Below are 22,165 nucleotides of genomic sequence, written 5' to 3'. Positions count from 1 at the left end.
GCTTAATAGGATCCCTTTAAATTGCGTTTCATACTCTTGTTTCGTGTATTGTTTGAACATGACATTTATATTTATTTAAAAAGGAAAATAAAATAAAAAGTTTCCATTTTAAACAGGTACTGTCTGAAAGAATATTTTAACATATATTATGCAAGAATAGTATGTCATTGTGCGATGTGATATACATATATTTAAGCAATAGCTCACGACAGGCCGTGGTATATGGGCTCAGAACAGTCTCATAATACACACATGCACACAGAAGGATTCACACTTGTATTTCATGATCCGCAAAAGGATTCACACTTGTATTTCCGGATCCACACTTGTGTTTTTCAATGCACACACAAATGTGTTCCGTTTCATATACATGTAAATAAAATCCAAATACAGAAAAAAGTTTTACATATGTATTTTTGATCCTCACATATTTGTTTTCCGTTTAAATCCCCTGAACCTGCAAACACAAACCGCTTTCTGTGCATGGATCGCTATAGATAGAAACAATTACAAGTACGAATCGGGTGACCGTCAGGGGAGTCTCAAAAAACCCACACACGAATGCACAGCGATCCATGCACAGAAAGCGGTTTGTGTTTGCAGGTGCAGCGGTTTTAAACGGAAAACAAATATGTGAGGATCAAAAATACATATGTAAAACTTTTTTCTGTATTTGGATTTTATTTACATGTATATGAAACGGAACACATTTGTGTGTGCATTGAAAAACACAAGTGTGGATCCGGAAATACAAGTGTGAATCCTTTTGCGGATCATGAAATACAAGTGTGAATCCTTCTGTGTGCATGTGTGTATTATGAGACTGTTCTGAGCCCATAGTGGTAGGATACTGAGCATATATCACGGCCTGAAGTGAGCTATTGCTTTTATAAAACGGTTACCAAGTGTGGCAATATGAAAGAAAAATACACACTCTAATTTAAATAGTTTTGAGTAAATAATGATGTTCAAAATAAAATAGTCCCTCCGTTGCCTTCTGCACGAAACATAGTGCGAGGTGGTTGCTATGCAACAACACTACAGCTAGCGAACATATTAGACAGAGAGCGTTGATCCATTATTTGGCTATTTATTTACATTGATTTGTATGTTGCCGTTATTGTGCACCCACTGAAAAACTGTCCAGCATCAGTAGAATGGCTTACGTGGTTACTTGTATAGGTTGAGGTTGTTCTAGGCTGTTGCTTGGCGTGGCGAGAATATTGCTCGCGGGGAGGGTTTCTGCCCCGTTACTTCTCCGCTGTTTTCTTGTCCCAGTTTGAAAGGGTTTGCTTTTCAGCCCAACTGTATACAGTTTTCTCAAGACGCGGAGGGATACTGACTTGTTGTGAAAAGTAACTACAATTCTACCCGTGGTATACGCTCAGTATATCACGGCTAAGAACCAATCAGATTGCTTGATTTGACTTGTCCGTTTTATAAATATATACTGTACTAAGTTTGAATTTGCCTCAAAATGGGTAGAAGTATACGTTAAATGTGCTTTATAGTACTTACTGTATGTACTATGTGATCCATATAGATGTTACATTTACCTTCTCGTTGCATTTTATTCATTTGAAGATTATTATTTTTCTTCCATAATGGTGTTAGTGTAGTTTCTCAATCTTAGTCAATCAAAATTAACACACAACAACAAATCATTAAAAAAAATCAAGTTCCTTTAATTGGTTTGACAAAACCTTGATAAGCTTGTGGAAAAATGTTCTTCTTTAACGTTTGAAAAGTAACATAATTAAAGTAGCAGTAAACTTTTGAAATACAAAGTTAAACAATAATTTAAATAAATAATTGAAATTGTGGACAAGATCAACTTATACCGTGTAAAAAATAAGGAAAAAGGATTAGCTTCATGAGTTCAACATTTACTGCAGATTGCAAAAAGTGTAAACAATGGCACGGACAGAAGTGAGACCTGAATAAAGAGCAAAAAGCAGATGTGGTTACAGTAAAGAGGCCTTGTGTTTGTTTCTTTTGGCCTGTGCTTTCATACGCTCATTTTAGTTCAAGTACAAAATAACTATATACTAGCAAAAAGAAAAACTCTGGAGGAGCCCAGCGTGATGTGTGACTCCCTCCAGGTCAAGATCACAGATTCATTTTCGTCCCTTGAGCCCTGAGCTTTTGGTTGTAGTGTCATGGCTCTGTTATAAATAATATAAAGACACTCTGGTGGAGGGACGGAAAGTCACAAACACACGCACACAAACACACACACAAACACACACACACACACACACACACACACACACACACACAACCTGTGTGCATGAAGAATGTAAAAGTATTTGAAGTGTGTACACAGGCAGACGTCATCCGTGCGCAGCGGCACACCACCAGCTTCTGCTCCAGTGTCCTCTTCACTTCTGGATGTTCCTCAGTCTGCAGCGGCTTCTTCCTCATTATTTCACTTCACGATTACAGACAGTTTCAGGTCTCTGGATAGGAAAACGTGAATCATTAAATATTAAACTGAGAATATGACTTAGCTACTGTACATGGTTAACTGTACTGTAAAGTAGTGAGTAAGGCAGTGAGTTTTCCAATGAAGAAAGTGCATTTCAGATTTGTCTTATGAGAATCTCAACATTAATGAATTATAGTTAAAAGTTTACTTTTTTTAAATTATTTTTTAGAAATAAATTATTTTCTTTATTGCTGAGATTTAGAGAAGATCATTTGGTTACTAGCTAGAGCTAGCAGCCAGTTAGCTTAGCATAAAAACAGGGGGAAGAGCTAGCCCCCGTACAGTAGTATTGCTTTTTATTTTGTCTTTTACACTGAACATCTGTCTTCTTAATTTGATATATGCTCTGATGTAACAACGGTATATTATTGTAAAACCCAATAAACAAAGTAAAACAAAAAGATGCTATATAATTTATACAGGCTTAATCTGTACAAACAAACACAAATTCATAACTGACTGTAAAACCACAATGTGACGCTTGACACAATTTGTATGGATTAGGACATTGAGATATAATGTGTTAATCAGTTTGCTTAAAGGTCCCCTACTATACTATTTTTCACCAATATATAACAGGTCTCAGTTATATACAGAACCTGTCTCTGATTGGCTGAAACACAAAACAGATCATTGTAGCATCCCATAAACCCCCTCTGTTTCAGCTCTGTTCCAAAAGTGCTGATTCTCTGTCTGTAGCTTTAAATGGAGGCTGAGACTGTAAAAAACAACAATTATAAAACCTCGGTGTGACATGATCTCTGAGGTTTTAACAGGAGTAAACAAAAATGTGTATAATAAAAATAGAATAATTCCTGTTGCATGGCAGAGACTAACAAAATCATAGCCCACTGGTTTTTATTTATTTTATCCAACATTTTTAAATGTCTTTATTCAGTGCTGTGTTTATTGACTTCTGTTGTGTTTTTATCAATTATGATTTTTTGTTGTAGTCGTTTCTGGTTTGTGAAGCACTTTATGTAACATTTTGTGTATAAATGATGCTATATAAATACAGTTTGATTGATTGATGGTTTTTCCTGTACATTAGCAGGTTAATAAAGCCACTGCCTCACACTATCATGACGGACCACGTAAAGCACGCTGACTCCTTACCTACGTCCTCGGCTGCGTCCTCGGTCAGGGGGTCAGAGTTCGATACATATTTGCTTCCAAATATCTGCACCAGCTGCTCAAAAAACTTGCACTCCTGTTTTTCCCCTCTGGAAACAGGAAACAGAATTTATTGTTAAAAGGAGAAGGAAGGTGTTGCCAGGGTGGATCAAATGTTGTGAGGTATTCAGAGTATGGATGTTTAGACGTGCAGCGTGAACACTTACTTCCTGCCCTCTAGGAAGTGTCTGAAGTTGGCCCTCAGCCTCTTTATTCTGGTCTGACACTGTTCGGGGGTGCGCATGTAGCCCTGGCTGACCATGACCTCAGAGATCTGGATGAAGATGTGTTTGTTCTTGGTGCAGCCCTTCAGGGTCTCCTGCACCTCCTCGCTGCCCCACAGGTCCAGCAGAGCCTCCGTCTCTCCGTCGCTCCAGGGCAGCTTGGAGCTGTCGGCCACCCACTGAGCACCTGAGGCCGCTAGCAGAGAGGAAACTCAGAGATCAATATACAATCAACATCCTGTACAGATTACAGCTTAATGACAATAAAGATAGATACACAGTCAAGTGTTTAAACTCAACATCAGAGGTTGCGTTAGACTCTTTCGTAACATTTCCGTCAAAATCCATTATTACCCGTCGGCCTGTACACAACTGTGCCGGGGGGGTGGACGCCTCGTGAACTGTTAGCGCCGTGTTACGCATGCCCACTGCACCTCGCGGGAGCGCGCACAGCGTAAAGCAAATACTCACAGACATTTCAATGAATTGTTCGGCAAAGTTAGGTTTGGAAACGGTATAATTTCCTTTTGGGGCGGGCATGCATAACACGGCACAACACCAGAGCCCCGCTGCGGGGAAACTTTGGCGCTGTTCTGAGTTTGTTCTAATCTGTCAAAATGACGGACGGCTTTCAGATTTTTCCGTCATTGTTAAAAAAAATCCGTCATAGACGGAAAATATTCGGTTAACGCAAACTCTGCTTAGACTTAGTTAGTAGCAAAATGTGCATTATATGGCATTTTAATGGATGGAATTAGGGAGAGATTTGCTTATGGCATTTGCTCACTTGTATTCAGTCATCCTGTTTAATTTACAGGAATTAAGATGAGAAACATAGTAAACTGCCTACACCTAAATGCAACATATAGTGTACTCTTAAAAAAACGGCTTTTCTTACAAATATCTTTGTGGAATATTAAACACAGAGGACTATACCCCTTCTTAAAAAGTAAGAATAGGGATATCATTAGAGAAGTATCCTTTAATCCAAGACATAGTTATTCAGATATTGCTTCTACAATCAAAATGATTTTTGAGTAGGAGCTCCCATGTTGTAGATTTTGATTTCGTTGAGTCTCTATATGGCTTGTTTGATCCTTTCACTTCATGTTAAAAAATATGTAAATGTTTTTGTGAAGTTTCACCTTTATTTTGAGTGCAGTCCTCCGACTCCTCTGTGTCCTGCGTGTCTGCGACTGAGTCGTCCACTTTCAGCTCTCTCCTGAAGATTTCATCCATCTCACTGTAGAATTTATAATCCTCTCTGAATTTAAAGAAAGGAGGTGTCAGTTTTTCCAAATTCCAAACTGAGAGAGCAAATTATTGCATCATTATTGGTCATCACATGAGCCTCTCCTCTGGAAACGATAAACTCTTTTAATTTTTATTTAAAAAGTGCCACAAGGTCTGAAATCTTATAATCTTCACTTTAACTTCCAAACTAAAGGAATTCACACTGGGGGACAAAACTGATTAAAAACAAAAAAAAAGCTAAATATATTGCATCGAAAATATAAATAACGGACAATAATATACATTTGACACTGTTGCAAAAAGATTATGATCAGGGGTGCACATAACTGGTACGCAGGTACGCATGCGCGGCACAAATCTGAATTGCGTAACGTCACTTGTGTCACTACGCACCTTTGCGTACCTCAAAACAAAACACATATTCCGTCTACACTCTGTTACAGTAAAAGTCCTGCATTCAAAATGTTACTCAAGTAAAATTAGAAAAGTATTATCAAAATATAGTTAAAGTACCAAAACTAAAAGTAATCATTGTGCAGATTGGTCCATTTCAGAATAATGTATATGATATGTTTTATAATGATTGATCATTAAAGTGTTCTCAAAGCTGGTAAAGGTGCAGCTAGTTGTAATGACTTTGTATACTGCAGGGTAGCTTGTGAATTTACTCCAGGTGGAACTAAAGTCTGATTTAACACTTGATTATATTTCACATCATTCATCCAGATCTGTAAAGTAACTAAAGGTATTAAATACATGTAGTGGAGTAAAAGTACACCATTTACCTCTGAACTGTAGTGGAGTAGAAATACAAAGTAGCATCAAAGTCAAGTAAAGTACAAATATCTCAAATGATTGTACTTAAAGGGGACCTATCATGCAAAATGCACTTTTGTACGTCTTTTATACATGAATATGTGTCCCCGGTGTTCCAGGGAACTCACCAAGTGTCAGAAAACACAACCCTCTCTCTTTTCCTCCATACCCAAATCTCTAAAAACGGGGCTGCAACAGATCTGATACAGACTGATACAGATTTGAAAATGTCTCTGACGTCAGGACGGAGGAGCTCCGCCTATATGGCCAACTCTCCACCTATCAGGGGAATGAGAGGTTGCCGTGGCATGGTAACAGCATGGTAACATGACGCTCGTGCCTCGCCCCCCTGCATGCAAAGACAGGGTGGAGGAGAGCAAAATAGAGCGAAATGAGGCATGGCTAAAATGCATGATCTGTTTGGTATTTTGAAAAAGAAAACGTATAAATATACCTTGTATAGGTATGGCCCTACAATATATTATTCAAATATAGCATGATAGGTCCACTTTAAGTACAGTACTTGAATAAGTGTACTTAGTAACTTCCCACATCTGAAATCAGATATGACTTCAAGTCATGAGATCATTTCTTAGTATTTGATCCTTCAACTTGGCCTCAGGAAATGCAAATCAGAGGCTTAAAAAGAGACCGGGAGGTGCATCTTCATCATCTTCATCATCTAGCATGCAAGAAGTGTAAATAGAGGACAGTGAAGGAGACACTGAGGAGGACCACGCTTCGTGTGGGGTGAGTACCAAACGCTGTCTCCTGGTACTCATCTGAGTAACTCACTAAAAAAGTGATGTGCACCCCTGATTATGATGATTTATCTTATCGAGTTTCTTATTAGTGAAATCATTTCAGTTTCCTCTGTGTGGATCTGGTAAGCGCTGCCTTCATCAAGGTTAAAAGTAGTAATAAAGTTTAATGTCGTTTTACGTTTTGCTCTGTTCCGTGATTGGTTGGTGAGTTAATTAACAACATAAATAACCTCTCGATGCTGGCTATTAATGACAACACCAATAACATATTAGCATGGCTTTAGAAGAGAAAAAGGGTTTTGTAAATACTCACTTTTCATGCAAGAAGCCGTATTTAAGCCGCTTGATGCGGGTGTAGCACTGCTCTGAGGACCTTATGTATCCTCCGTCGCCCATCTTCTCAGAGATGTAGTCGAACACGTGGCGGTTCTTCAGGCAGCCCCTCAGGGTGAGCTGCACATTGTCCTCCCCCCAGATCTCCAGCAGGGTGCGGGTCTCCTGGTCCGACCAGGGCGTCTTCCTGCTCAGGTCCAGGAGCTGGCTGGAGGACGGCTGCTCCGCTAAGAGGAGGAACAGATTTATTTCATTAAATCAGCTTTGAACTGACATAGTATCTGCACAATCACACCCATGTTTGATCATGTTGGAACCCACCCATGTCCGAATCATTGTCTGTAAGAGGTTGTAAGGTGGTGTCAGCAGCAGTACTGTCCACATCAGCATTCACCGAGTCATCACCGAGCACCGGAGCCAGGAGGTGGAAGTATCGGAACACAGTGGTGCGTGCTCCACTTCTGGAAAAAGTCAATCATGCCAGGGTGAAACTGGTCTTAATGTGTGTGGGAGAGGAACTCCCTTTGGAGGCAACACAGAGATTTTAGCCTCTGCAGACCATTACATGCATAGAAACCTACATAACACACTACAGGGAAGGGAACACCCCAAAAAGCATAATAGGGCCTCTTTAGGTAAGTACTTATCTGACCAAGATTATAATTCAAACCGCAGTATTTAATGGCTTTAACATGTCTGGGGGGGGGGGATCTGTCACTTCGGTCTATGGGAATTTTTTTTTCTTTTTTTCTGACCTATCACATATTGATTTACAGAGAAAGCACTTGGCAGATAAATCAATAATGCAAATAAGCATTAGCATGAACAAAAACCTACATAACACACAACAGGAAAGGGAAACCCCAAAGAACATAACGGGACCTCTTATATTTCCTGACGAACGATGTAGTATTATTAAAAATGTCTGAGAAAGGATCAATCAACCCTTTAACTTACCTCCAGCTGTTGCAGTACCGCCTGTAGCTCTTCTTCAACCTCTTGATCCGGGAGTGGCACTGCTCCGCCGTCCTCGGCCATCCCACGGCGGTCATTCTTTCCGATATGTCGGCGAATATGTGCCCGTTGCGGACGCAGGTCTTCAGGCCGTGCTGCACGTCGTCTGCCGCCCACACCTCCACGAGGGCCACCGTCTCCTGCTCCGTCCACGCTGTGGTCACTCCATCTGGACCTGGATCCTGGTCTGCTTGTTCCTCTTTTTCCTCATACTCATCAACAGGACCTGCATCCTGTCCGAGGATTTCTTCAAGCTGTGGGTAGAATCTATAATCTATTCTTCTTCCACACCTATAGAAAGTGAATATGAACCATTAGAGTCGTATTGGATTATATGTGCACACTGATAAAGTGACTTGGTCTCACTTTTTCCTCTCGCAGCACTGTCGGAAGTTGTTCCTCAGTGACTTGACTTTCCAGCGGCACTGGTCCGAGCTCTTGGAGTAGCCGAGGTCGCGCATTCTCTCCGAAATGTCGGCGTAGACGTGTCCGTTGTGGATGAATCCCCTCAGCGCTCTCTGAACGTCTTCGTCGCCCCAGACCTCGATCAGAGCCAGTGTCTCCTCATCGGACCACAAGCTGGGTGGAGCTTTCTCTGTCGACATGCTGGCTTCTCCATCTGTCAGCAGAAACACACAGTTTATAGAGTATATGCACCATTTCACAAGTGAAGACATTTGATTTGTCTTTGTAAAGCATACAAATACACTGTAGTTGTTGACATGAAGAGTTAGCAGCGTCCTTGCAAAATAATCGAATAATCTGCATGTTAGCGTACATGCTAGGATTCTTGGTTAATTTACATTTTAAACCGATACATATGTCCATAAGAGTGTCCTCTTCAGTAATGCTGCCATAATAACCCCTGCAGATAGTAAATGGGGGGACATTTTTTACCTGTTTCGGTCACCGATTCCACATTGGAGTCTTCAGATATTTCGATGGAGTCTGTTACCACGGTGGAGGATGTGGACGGCTGCTTCTCCAAGATTTGTTCCAGCAGATCGTAAAACTTGAAGTCGATTTTGTCAGTCCCAGATGAGCTACAGACAGGAGGAGGTTGTATTAACACATGTGTCCTACCATCAGTCCAGACGGGGACATGAATCTGTGCAGCACCTACCTCATGTTCTCCTGACACTGCCTGTAGTTAGCCTTCAGCCGTTTGATCCTGGTGTGGCACTGGCCTGCGCTGCGGGAGTAGCCGTTAGCCGCGAGTTTCTCAGATATTTCCGTGAAAATGTGACCGTTGTGTGGGTAGCGTCTCATGCTCTGCTGGACCTTAATGTAGGGGAAATTCTTAATGAAGGTGGCAATACAAAATATATATTTAAAGTGGCAATAAACAACTTTCTTCCCTCTATCGTTTCAAGTGGTATACTGTTGCAAAGACAACAAATGAAGCAACTTATTAATACAAAAAAGCCAAGACATGAATTCAATGATATTGTATTGTATCTGCGAGTAGTAACCGCAGCCTACAGCTCTCCTGCCAACAGCGCAGGGTCTCCCCCTCTCCTCTAGCCCATAAAAAGCAAACATTTGCCAAATCTGTTTCCAGAGACAATCAAGATATCCACTTTGCTTTGAACAGAAGTAAAAAAGCATCCTCTATGATCAAATGTTTAGCCTGGATCTCTGAATCGCTGCCTGTATCTATGATTTCTGAAAAGGCAGTACAGCCTTATTATCAGGCATAACTATCTACATTATTTCTGTTTACCTGTGGGTCTCCCCAGATCTCCAGAAGGATGATGGTCTCTTTGTCCGACCAGGGGACTTTCCTCCTGTCCTCCTGAACGCCCACAGCAGACTCTGAGGAGACACAAAAAGAAAAGAACATGCCAATAAAATCATTAAAACGTATTCATTAATGACAATCCATTTAGTGTTAGGATGTTGTGACACAAAATGTTCCATCTATTGTCTAAAATATGTTTTATTTGACAGAACATTGAAGTTTACCGATGTCCTGATGGGAGAATGAGGGGAAGTCGTCATGTTCAAGCTCTCCTGCTGTTTCCTCCGGCTGTGGCACTGAAGGGAAGTCCTTCACTAAGATCCTCCCCAGTTCACTGTAAAACTTGAAGGGAACTTGCTCCTGTCCTTCCAGGCTTCAACAAAGGATAAGAAGAGAGCAGATTAACACTGTAACTCGGCAATTACCACAGGCTTTTCCCATCACTCTCTTTCTGCGAGTTCACATACTTGTTTTGGTAGCATTGCCTGAAATTTGCCTTCAGCCTCTTCAGCCTCCTCTGGCACTGTTCCGGTGTTCGGGAGAAGCCCTGGGCGGCCATCTTGTTTGATATGGTGGGGAACATGTGTCCGGTCCGGTGCGTCCCCCTCAGCTCCTGCTGCACCTGCTCCTCGCCCCACATGGTGATGAGGCCCAGCGTCTCAGCGTCCGTCCATGGAACGCTTCTCGTTCCTTCAGAAATATGATTGACTGTCAAGTAAAAACATGACATTTATTATTATCTTTGATTATGATTTGTATGTGGTTTTTTTTGTGTTCTGGGAAGCATATATAGATAAAATACACTACAAATCTTTAATAATGCTTTTATCTGATTTAAATTACAGCTGCAACAATTAGTTGATTAATACATTTGTAGATTGAGTGAGAATCAACCTGCAGACATTTTGTAATAAAAAACGCCATATGTTTCCTGGTTGCAGCTTCTTAAATGTGAGGATTTTATATATGATAGTAAACTGATTATATTCAGAGTCGAAAAAAAAACAGGCATAAATCGGGACATTTGTTTTGGGAAATTATAATTAAAGTTTTTTTCTGAACTTACCTATTTCCGGTTGGTTCGTATGGCCGAGGAATTGCAGGTCATCCTCTTCGTCTCGGGACTCGTCTTCATCGATGACCTCTTCCACATCATAGGTGACCTGAGGGACAGCTGAGGGGCCTGAGGAGCCCAGGACCCTCTTCAGCTGCTCGTAAAATTTATTCTCCAGCTTGGAGCTCCCTCTAGTATCAGAAAAAGGAGAAAGGCAACACGGTTTTTGCTTCAATAAAACAAAAATGACATCCAAGGTCTAAGGAGGGGAGTTCAGATTGCAATGACTGGACAGAAAGTTGATTGAACACTAACCTGCGGAAGCTCTTCTTCAGTCTTTTAATCCTAGTCTGGCACTGTTCCACGGTTCTTGAGTACCCTCTCTCTGCTATCTTCTGAGCGATCTGAGTAAAAATGTGACGGTTTTTGGAGCAGCCCTTTAGAGCCCGCTGCACAGAGTCATTCCCCCAGATGTCCAGCAGATTGAGCGTCTCCTCGTCCGACCAGGGAACCTTTGAGTCCGTCACAGCTGGGAGAGACTCTTCCAGAGAGTCTAAAAATGAAACAGGTAGAGTTAGAGTCAAGGTGGATACACACACATATCCACTAATCGGTACATTAACTGTACCAACCTGTGTATTTTCCCCATATCGAGATTAGAGGAGATTCATCCGAATTCCCGCCTTCCACTGATGAATTTCTGCTTGGAAAACAAAATGTTTTACTTTAAAACGTTTTCTTTAATGCAAAGTGATTTATCTCAATGAGGGATTTAACAAAATAGTCGTTTATGTCATGAAAAGAAATGGAAACTTGGATGTTTTAAGTCAAAGGTTTGGTTACACATTGTGTTTTAGAAGATTATAATGAAAAGAAGCACATGAAGCAACACAACTGAGCAGAAGACATTAAACAAAAATTGAATAATGTGGAATAGTGTTTAATATGTGTATGCCCTTCAAGCTAAGATTAGCATTAGCTGAGGCTAATGGGAATGTCATTATGTTTGCAGGTTTAAAACAAACGGGTTTGACATATTAAACATTTGATCTAATTGTGGTGCTAACCTAAGTGGCAACCCCTAAAGCCAGGAGGTTTTAACCCCCCTGTAATGTCTTTGTGTTTTAAAAATGAACCAAACGTGTGGTAATCTCACAGGAAAGCCGCTGCTAGCTGTTTAGTGGGAATGTCCCCGCCTCCGCTCAGCTTCCTCTTCCTGAGAACCCGCCCTCCTCTCACACTTTGGCTGTTGTCATTGGCTGCTGGGTCTGTGGCCGCGGTCTCCCCGGACACAGTGAGGTCGATGGTGTCAGCGCTGACGGAGCTCTGCAGCTTCCTCTCCTGAGAGACGCTCCCTCCTCTGACCTGACGGGTGTCCTTCAGGCTCTGTCTCAGCGTCTCAGAGCTCCTCCTGCTCGCCCTCTCCAGGCTGCTGGTGTTCAAGAGAGCGTCAAAACGTCCTTTGTTCTCTGAGAAGTGTAAATCCCTGTGAGCAGGCGAGGTGGTGTTCATGACATGTTTGGACCCAGGAGGCAGAGACAGGGAGGAGAGGATGCAGTCATCCATTGGTAATAATCTAGGATCTACAATTAGGAAAGAAAAAATAAAAGGTTCATTAGACCCAAGCCAGGTTCAGATCACAAAACAAGAAAAGGCTTTAAGAAACTAAACAAAGGCTGGTTGTTGTTCACCTTTCTCTCCAAAATGCCCAAGGTTTCTGTGGTGTTCAAGTACAGCCTTCATGTCTTCCGGCGGGAAAAAGGATTGTAAACAGTCGTCTAGAAAGGACGGAGAGTCTCCGAGCAAAGTAGCCAACTGAGAGGAGAGATCAAGTTACAGGCTTTAGTAATCCTGCATTCACTATCCTGTCTGACTTTGTTTAATAGCCACAGCTCGGTACAGAGGAGGGAGAGGATGGAGCAGCCTGCTGGGACACTGTGTTGCACCTGAACCATGTTACACCCCCCCCCCCCCTCTCTGTGTCTGTCTCTGGGTCAGTGGTGCAGACAGATGAGTCTGTGTGCCTCAGTCAGCTGGGAAAAACAAGCAGTTCAGTTTGGAATAATGCCAGAGCTTTTTTCCTGGTGATACACTCCTCTGTGCTGCATTTGGTTTATTCTGATGGTTGAGGTAGAGCAAGTAGTGCAGAGTGCAGACCCCCCCCCCCAGGGGCTGATAACGTCCCCAGGTAGAGCTGCAGATGCCAGGTAACACAATATGGATATAAACTAAAGGTCCTTACACACCAAGCCGATTGTCGGCGTCGATAGATGTCGGGCCGTCGATGAGCGTCGTGTCGCCCTACTCAGATTGGTGTGTCCCGCACCGTCGTGTCTTTTCGGCCGTGCCGACAACTTCCGCCGCTGATTCGACATGTTGAATCGGGAGGCTAAAGGCCGTCGGCCAAAGAAATCACTCTGATTGGCTGTTCAGCTAGCGAATCAGTGCATGAGAAACGAAACGGAAGTGAGGGACCCAAACAAACTATCAAGAAGGCAAATCTGAGATTTCATTTAACTCCAGCTCTCGACACAGGTTCGGGAAAGCCCCATGAGCTTCTCGTTGGAGAGTGAAAATGGAACGCACACGCTATTTGTTGTTTGTTTATATCACGCAGTCTGTTCTTCTTCTCTCGGTGTATCACGCAGTCTGTCTTCCGGTTGTTGCCTCTTTTAAATGACGAATACACACTACCGCCGCCTGCTGGTAAGGAGAGTTATTGCCACTCACGCATGCGCAGTTCGTACGTGCAACTTGGCCGTCGGCTGAAGTCTTTGCGGTGTGATCCAGTGCGAAACATGGCCAAGACGCAGGAGACGTGAGGCGACGTTCCGTCGGGACGTGTTCTTTGGTGTCAGTTTGGTGTGTAAGGACCTTAAGTCCAAATGGGACCTGTTACATAAGCATAGTGCAAGCAGCAATGTGGCTCTTAAAGCACCAGAGGAAAGCTCAGAGGGTCACTAAAACAGTTTGTACACAGCATATTTCATTCCAATGCATCCATTAGTTAATGAGATATGTTGGTGACATTCAAACAAATAAATAGTGGGGTAACTGAAGCTAACTCTCAATAGTTGGTTCAAGAACTATGTAACTCAAATGACTTCTAGTTTATTTATTATTATTTATTACAGGGCCTTGTCAAATCTTTGACTCTGGTTGGTTAATTATGGCATTCTACGGTCTGTTATTTCTAAATAGCAGAACACTGCTATTATTAACAGGACACATTACTTATCATCAGGGGCGGATCTAGAAACATATTTATGGGGTGGCAAGAGGGTGGCAGGAGATTTTGAGGGGTGGCATCCCCTGGCAGAAGTATATGCTGATTGCAGTCATATCAATCAATGTTAACTTGGAAATCCACAATATTGATATTTTAACTCAATAACATTAGGTGACATTATTGTGGCACAACAGTGAATCCTTAAATATAAATATATAAGGTGGCAGACATAATGTAATGAATTTTAAATGAACAATAACTGAATGAGTTTGTTTCACTCTTAGACCAGCAGGGGTACCAAATCTATGCAGACTGCTGCAATAAGTACATTAATTAACTGTCTCATCGATGTTTGTCTGAATTAATATGATAATATTAACAATCATATCATTCCTATCAGCTGTTAATCACTTTTATGATTCACATATTCAGTGTTATTATTAAATAAACTATATTTTTTGGAGGAGTTAATGATGAATGTTCCTCAAGATGCTTGCTCACCCTCCTTCAAATTTGAAAGACAAGTAATTACGATGATATATCAAAATTCAAAAGATTCAAAGGAACAGTTCAGCGCCCCACGACTTTACTGCAAACAGTTACAACCTTGACTTTACATCAGAAACAACACACATTAAGTGACTAACTGCATCAGTTAGGGTTAAAAAACGTGTATTCAGCTAAAACATATCGCTGCAGTTATTATCCAGTGGAAAGTCCTTACCTACTGGCCTAGTTAAATCAAAGTGGTTACTTTTTTTTGGCTGGGCAGTGAAGTTTTACACACCGTCTTATTTGACTTTCTCAGTACATAAAACTGTTTTTTGGGGGCAGACCCCCACAAAGAAAAAAATATATATACACATACAAGGTCATCATCTTAACAGTTTTGTATGCTCATCCGTGAGCAGAGCATCAAGTTGGCATGCCTATTACAGCTGAATGCGGCGATTACCATCTTGTTCAGCAAAACGCCTCACAAACTGATTAAGATCTAAAGCTTTAGTGCGTTTTGATTCAATGCTGAGTACAGCCAAACTTCACAGTCTCTTAGACCGCAAATACCTCATTCCTTCAGTACTTGGGTCCGAATGCTTCTCGTTTTGCACCGTCCCGTTCAAATGAAATCGCCGCCAATCACATTTCCACGCTCGCGCCAGGGCGGGGGGAGGGGTTACAAGACTCGCGTCTTGTGCTGCATTCACTTGCACTCGGACATTAGAGACTTTCTCTCATAAATGTCCGATGAGCCACAACTTTTCTTTCAAAACAAAGCTGCCAACTGGGGTGGCAAGGCCTATTTTTAGGGTGGCAGTTGCCACCCCATGCCACCCCGGTAGATCCGCCCCTGCTTATAATAGACTCTGGAAGAGGTCATTAATTCATGTTTTAATCAAAACAGTGTCGAAGTATTGATTTCTTTAGTGATAGCCTAGTTAAAGAGGAATAATGCATCTCTGCTTGTCGAGCGATGTCTGCTCACCACCTCAAGCTCAACCTTGACAAGACTGAACTGCTTTTTCTTCCTGGAAAAGATTGTCCCACTCTTGACCTAACAATCAACATCGGCCCCTCTGTTGTTTCCCCGACTCAGACTGCAAGGAATCTGGGTGTGACCCTAGATAACAAACTGTCCTTCACTGCAAACATCGCTGCTACAACCCGCTGCTGCTGATACACTCTTTACAACATCAGGAGGATACTTCCCCTCCTGACCCAGAAAGCGACGCAACTTCTGGTCCAGGCTCTCGTCATCTCACGCCTAGACTACTGCAACTCCCTCCTGGCTGGTCTACCTGCATGTGCCATCCGACCTCTGCAGCTCATCCAGAATGCAGCGGCTCGTCTGGTCTTCAACCTTCCTAAATTCTCCCACACCACACTGCTCTCCGCTCACTTCACTGGCTTCCAGTAACTGCTAGAATCCACTTCAAGACACTGGTACTTGCGTACCATGCTGTGAATGGATCTGGCCCTTCCTACATCCAGGACATGGTTAAACCATACACCTCCGCTCTGCATCAGCCAAACGGCTCGCTGCACCCGCACTGCGAGGGGGACCCAAGTTCCCATCAGCAAAAACACGTGGGTTTGCTATCCTGGCTCCAAAATGGTGGAATGAGCTCCCCATTGACATCAGGACCGCAGAAAGCTCACACATCTTCCGGCGCAGACTGAAAACTCATCTCTTTCGACTCCGCTTAGAGCGATACAATTACTAACAAAGCACTTATATACTAATAAAGGACTGGCTTATCTAAAGCTAGTTGAGTAGCACTTGAAATGTTTTGGCTCTATGAAACCTGATGTACTTATATGATTCTGTTTTCTTCAAGTTTGAATCTTCTTGGTCGAATGCACTTATTGTAAGTCGCTTTGGATAAAAGCGTCAGCTAAATGCAATGTAATGTAATAATGTAGGTCTTAGCATTACCCTTTGGGTGTCAATTTTTAAATGAACTGCTGGCAGAACATTATCCATCATGTCGTTGGTTAATAAAGCTGGAGTACCTGTGTGAAGTCTGGAACTGGCAGCAGCTCCTCCAGTCTGGATATGAACTCCCACACCAGCATCTCAAGTGCAGCATCGTACTTTGAGCCAAAGTAGACGGGGAAGATTTTCTGCAAATGAGAGAGAAGGACATTTTAAGAGTTGTCGTTGGGACTGACCTCACCTTCAGAGATATTCAGATAGGATGACACTAATTGAAAGAATAGGGAATGGTTCTCCTTTGTTCTGAATCTATATAATGCAATCAAGACAACCTGAGTATACATAGATTCTCTTGTCTGTGTAAAGGTTGTTTTAATTGTACTATTCAGATTATTTATTAAGTTCACCATTTACAGGGAATTTGATTTTGTATAGGGATCTACCACAATTTATTTGCATTGAATTATGAATTTTTGCAACCAGGTTGTTAAAAATGACTCATTAGATATTACTAGATATTAGAAATGACTTTCTCTCTTCGCCTACTAATGAAGAGATTTGGTGAGAATGGGTTTCTTATGTACGACAGACACAGCCACACTTTATAGAGTTAACAATGAGCTGATTCAGAGTTTTACCACCAAGAGAAAAGGTTGCTTGGTCTCCTAACCAGTTGCAGAACACAGCCCCAGTTAGTGTGAGGAGCACACTGTTAAGGATTAACACCTGAAAAGCTTTCCTTTCTTTTTTTCAACATTCCTGTTGAAAGACTGCACAGCTGAGATCACAGATGTCCTCACAGACATCTTCAACGTCTCCCTGAGCCAGGCTATTGTTCCCTCGTGCTTCAAAGAGACCACCATCTTACCAGTGCCGAAGTAGTCGTCTCCATTCTGCTTCAATGACTACCGCCCCGTAGCGCTGACCTCCACCATCATGAAATGCTTTAAGAGGCTAGTCATAAAACAAATCAAATCCACCCTCGTCCCATCGCTGGACTCGTTTCAGTTTGCATATAAGAGGTCCACTGAGTCTCCACCCAGCCCTCACCCACTTGGATACAAAGAACTCATTCGTCAGGATGGTGTTCATAGACTTTAGCTCAGCGTTCAACACCATCATCCCCCAGAAGCTGGTTTGTAAACTAACAAACCTGGGCCTCGGCCCCTTTCTCTGCAACTGGCTGCTGGACTTCCTCACTGCCAGACCCCAATCTGTACGGGTCGGCAACAACATATCAGGAACCATCACACTGAGTACGGGTTCCCCCCAAGCATGTGTGCTCAGCCCCCTGCTCTTCACCCTGCTGACCCACGACTGCACACCCACCCACAGCTCCAAACACTTCATCAAGTTTGCGGATGACACAACTGTGGTGGGTCTCATCAGCAACAACGACAAAACCCACTACAGGAGGGAGGTGAACCAGCTGGCCACGTGGTGCATAGACAACAATCTCTTTCTCAATGTGGAGAAAACAAAGGGAGATTGTTGTCGACTTCAGGAGAAACGACACCAAACACCCCCACCCATTGACCATCGGGGGTGCTGCTGTGGAGCAGGTGAGCTGTACCAAATTCTTGGGGGTGCACATCACTGAGGACCTCTCCTGGAGTAACAACACCACGTCAATCACCAAGAAAGCCCAGCAGCGCCTCTACTTCGTCCGCAAACTAAAGAGAGCAGGAGCTTCCCCCCCATCATGCTCTCCTTCTACCGAGGCGCCATCGAGAGCATCCTCAGCAGCTGCATCACGGTGTGGTTCGGAAGCTGCACAGCATCGAACCTGAACACAGCTGAGAGGATCCTCGGTGCCTCACTCCCATAGTGAACACTGCTGAGAGGATCATTGGTGCCTCACTCCCATCACTCCTGGACCTCTACAACACCCGCCTCACTCGCAAAGCACTCAGCATTGTGGGATGCTGGGTCCACAGCACAGCCTCCAATCGAGCTCCACCAGACTAAAAAAACGCTTTTTTTCACCAGGCTGTTAGGATGCTGAACTCTCTCTCTTTGTATACCTATATGTGTCTATGTTTGATTATGGATGGGTATAAATATATATATATATATATAAATATATAAGTGGGTGTACAGGAGTGTATGTATGAATATATACAGTACTTATACCCCAACACTGCTCCTGTTTGACTGTTATAAAACTTGCTGGATTGTCCCATGTTACTATACATCCCTCTCGTAATGTATATAGGTCATGAAAACTGCATAAGAGGCAAATAAAAATGAGAAGGGTTCTTTCAATTCATACTGCTCCTTTATTGCAGCTAACTGCAAGACTGTTTCATTGTAACCGGTGAAATGTTCTCAACCATCTAACAGCTAAGAGGAAATACCCTGAAACAAAAGTGAGTGCTGTCTCACCTGGAAAAAATATGTTCTTTCCGACGGATCCTCCAGTAATGAATGCACCAACTCCACAAAGTTGACCTCAGATTCCTCCACCTGGTTGATGGTTACCTGTACACAGCAATATGAACACAAGAAGGCTCAAATCAAAGGAACTGAAAACAGAACTTTATCCCACCTTGACTATATTCACATCAAATCCCCCAAATCAACTGTGTGCTCTTGACATTAAAAGGTTTTAGCAGGTTTAAACAACCCTACAGTCAGGACCCTCAATCAATCCTAAGTGACCAATATACATCCACACCAGAGAGAAAACAGATGTGTGTGTTCCAGTGACAGTTTACTTACATGGTGATCCTTGGCAGTGCTGACGGGGGCTTTAATTCTGTCCAGATGGGGCTGAATGTTCTGCATGTCCACTGGGTGCTCACCCCGACACATCTCCAGAACCAGCTGAGTTCACACACACACACACACACACACACACACACACACACACACACACACACACACACACACACACACACACACACACACACACACACACACACACACACACACACACACACACACACACACACACACACACACACACACACACACACACACACACACACACACACACACACACACACACACACACACACACACACACACACACACACACACACACACACACACACACACACACACACACACACACACACACACACACACACACACACACACACACACACACACACACACACACACACACACACACACACACACCGTGAGAAACACTTGACAACAGCTAATGGAGAACTTAGTTTTATCTTTGCTCTCTTTTTCCATTTTGTAAATGGTAAAGGATATTTGGTTTGTTCTAAGTGGAGATGTAAGAGGTATTTATCCATAGTCAGTGTCTTATAGACAGTAGATGTGGTCGGCAGGATTCAGTTTGGAGACACAGACATGAGTTACAGCTTATTTAAGATGATTTAAGGTGTACGCTTTGTGTTTTTATGATCTCCTTAACGCCACCAGACTCTGTTTACAAAAACATATCTTATCTGGCAGAGTTACTTGGAGTTGCTGTTCAACTGCTGCCTCTATTCCTTAGTATGTTTTTTTTCCACTTAGAGTTTTGGATTTTTTTCCGACAATAAACAAACAAGCAAAATCAGCATGTGTGTGTGTGTGTGTGTGTGTGTGTGTATGTGTGTGTGTGTGTGTATGTGTGTGTGTGTGTGTGTGTGTGTGTGTGTGTGTGTGTGTGTGTGTGTGTGTGTGTGTGTGTGTGTGTGTGTGTGTGTGTGTGTGTTTTGAACAGTGCTTGTTACTGACCCTGGCCCTGAGGCCCAGGATGAGCTGAGCCCTCTGACTGTAGCTCATCAGCTCTGGGACCAGTTCTGTCACCATGGTAACAAACTCCTCCAGCATCCCATAGCGATCCACATGTCCCTGCTGCACTACTTGCCACACTGCGGCTGACAGGAGCTGCAGGGGCGGGGCCAGGAGGCGCACATAGTGGGCTGGGAGACCATTACCTGGGGGGGGGGGGGGGGGGGAGGCAGAGATGTTATCAACACTTCATCCATTCCAAACTTGTCTGATTCAGCCTGTTATAATGAGGATTATAACAGGCAATTCTGCATTGTTCTGCACAAGAGAGTGTTTAAAACCAACCTGATGGACAACAGGCGTAAACAGCACAGGTGACCCAGTGAGCAGGTAAACATAAAACACCTCCATTGGTTGCATTACACGTTTATAGTTAATTTCCCTTAAAAACACATAGTACTGGGCAATATGACCTTATACTGTTTCAAAAAAATAATGATTTTGAACATATACAGATTCATTTAACTTTTGCCAATAACAAACAAACAGACATGATCCCCTAGTATTTATTTAAATCAACAATTTCTCATATGGTTTAGTGATAAAACCCCATCAGCTGGACGAGATGGTGAGATAAGAAGCCACTTCCAGAACATAAATGTTGTAATAATATCACAAAATGTTATTATATGCTGTTTTAGACAATCTAGAATGACCATTCCTGCTAGTGGATGAGAATTATTCAGCTTTGATCAAGTAAACTACATTTTAAAAAGGATGACGGCTACATAATGCAGGTTCTCTAACATGCATCAACACATGTTCAGAGGTTGGGTATGATTATGTTGCATGGGAAAAAGGAAACAAACTCTTATATTTGGCAAGACACAGGTAGAGGCAGTTTTCAATCTTTTAAGCTCAATGTTGTTGTTTAAACAAGGGGCAGTTTACTCACTACTTTGCCTATAATTCATCAGCAAACTGTGCCAACAACACCTGACACTGTGCATGCTGGCAGAGAGCACTCTTTGCATGAGTGAATTTGATTTATATTGGCAAAGTGTCTGCTGAAACACTGACAGGACAGAGGTGCCCTCAGGTGCCCTGACAACAGCATCCATCAGGCTGTAAACAAACTCACATCCGCCGGGCAGCCATTGCATTTCTGATGAAGGAAGCTCAGAAGAACTACAACCCTGCCAGGACTAGGCTAACTATAGGAGCTCGGTCCCTGGTGGCGGGATGCACATAAGACAGCACAGACCGCTACAGTTCACCGTGGATCAGGTTAGCATGCATAGAAACCCTACAGTGTGTATACAGAATTATTTTGAGGTCAGAGTAAACTCACTGATCACAGAGATCACTACAACGCGGGTTTTCATTGCACGCACCTCGATCAGATCCCCGTTTTATTTCCATTTAGCAGCTGACAGGAACAACACGAGCAGACGTCCCCCTCGGGCTGTAGCGAGCAGGAAAAATATGAAAAACCGAGTCAATAGTAGCTGCTGATGTCTCATTCAGAGAGCATCCTTCTGAGGTATCCCACTCACAGAACCGCGAGCAGTTTGTCCGGAAGCATTGACAGGCTGCTGTTTAACGGCGAGGAGCGAGAGGAGACAGAACAAAGGTTTCTGGTCTCATCCGCCTCAGTCCAGATCCCGACAAGCCCTCTTTCCTGGTTGGCTGAGGAAGACCGGATCTACCAAGCGATCCGGACTTCCTGTTTTACAACACCAGAGGGCGCCAAAGCTCCGCCCAGTGTAATGACGGGTGGATGGTTGTACAGCTCTTTAAAGTGGACCTATCATGCTATATTTAAAGTGGACCTATCATGCTATATTTGAATAATATAGTGTAGGACCATACCTATATAAGGCATATTTATACTTTTTTTTTTTCAAAATACCAAACAGATCATGCATTTTAGCCATGCCTCATT

General features: G+C 42.8%; 1 protein-coding gene across 2 annotated transcripts; it reads right to left on the bottom strand.

Moving 5' to 3' along the window:
* Positions 1 to 1,664: 1,664 nt before the first annotated feature.
* On the bottom strand, positions 1,665 to 21,896 carry zgc:113263 (uncharacterized protein LOC503753 homolog). 2 transcript variants are annotated; one of them, XM_034133652.1, is made up of 23 exons: positions 21,615 to 21,896; positions 20,224 to 20,426; positions 19,246 to 19,350; positions 18,910 to 19,005; positions 16,602 to 16,712; positions 12,553 to 12,676; positions 12,018 to 12,444; positions 11,494 to 11,561; positions 11,177 to 11,414; positions 10,874 to 11,052; positions 10,275 to 10,515; positions 10,032 to 10,180; positions 9,790 to 9,881; positions 9,190 to 9,347; positions 8,964 to 9,109; positions 8,433 to 8,685; positions 8,010 to 8,357; positions 7,374 to 7,513; positions 7,033 to 7,279; positions 5,031 to 5,149; positions 3,829 to 4,081; positions 3,605 to 3,711; positions 1,665 to 2,459 (listed from the first exon to the last, which is right to left on the bottom strand). In XM_034133652.1, exons 1-23 carry the CDS (start codon positions 21,640 to 21,642, stop codon positions 2,452 to 2,454), a joined length of 3,840 nt encoding a protein of 1,279 aa, XP_033989543.1. In that variant the 5' UTR covers positions 21,643 to 21,896; the 3' UTR covers positions 1,665 to 2,451. The 2 variants fall into 2 exon arrangements, with proteins under 2 accessions (XP_033989543.1, XP_033989544.1); XM_034133653.1 differs by having other exon boundaries at positions 3,829 to 4,072.
* Between the last annotated feature and the right edge of the window lie 269 nt (positions 21,897 to 22,165).

This window comes from Trematomus bernacchii, unplaced genomic scaffold (genome assembly GCF_902827165.1).
Source record: "Trematomus bernacchii unplaced genomic scaffold, fTreBer1.1, whole genome shotgun sequence".
Classification (NCBI taxonomy): Eukaryota; Metazoa; Chordata; class Actinopteri; order Perciformes; family Nototheniidae; genus Trematomus; species Trematomus bernacchii.
The sequence above is the reverse complement of the archived record's forward strand: the minus strand, read 5'-3'. Positions and strand labels throughout refer to the sequence as shown.

What these genes read in the sequence shown, in the direction of transcription:
- zgc:113263 (XM_034133652.1), bottom strand. Translation starts at nt 21,642, where the DNA reads ATGGAAATAAAACGGGGATCTGATCGAG. An exon ending in TCCTGGGCCTCAGGGCCAGG is followed by an intron (nt 19,351 to 20,223) that starts GTCAGTAACAAG and finishes GTGTGAACTCAG; the next exon opens with CTGGTTCTGGAGATGTGTCG. An exon ending in CAGCTAGCAGCGGCTTTCCT is followed by an intron (nt 11,562 to 12,017) that starts GTGAGATTACCA and finishes TTTTCCAAGCAG; the next exon opens with AAATTCATCAGTGGAAGGCG.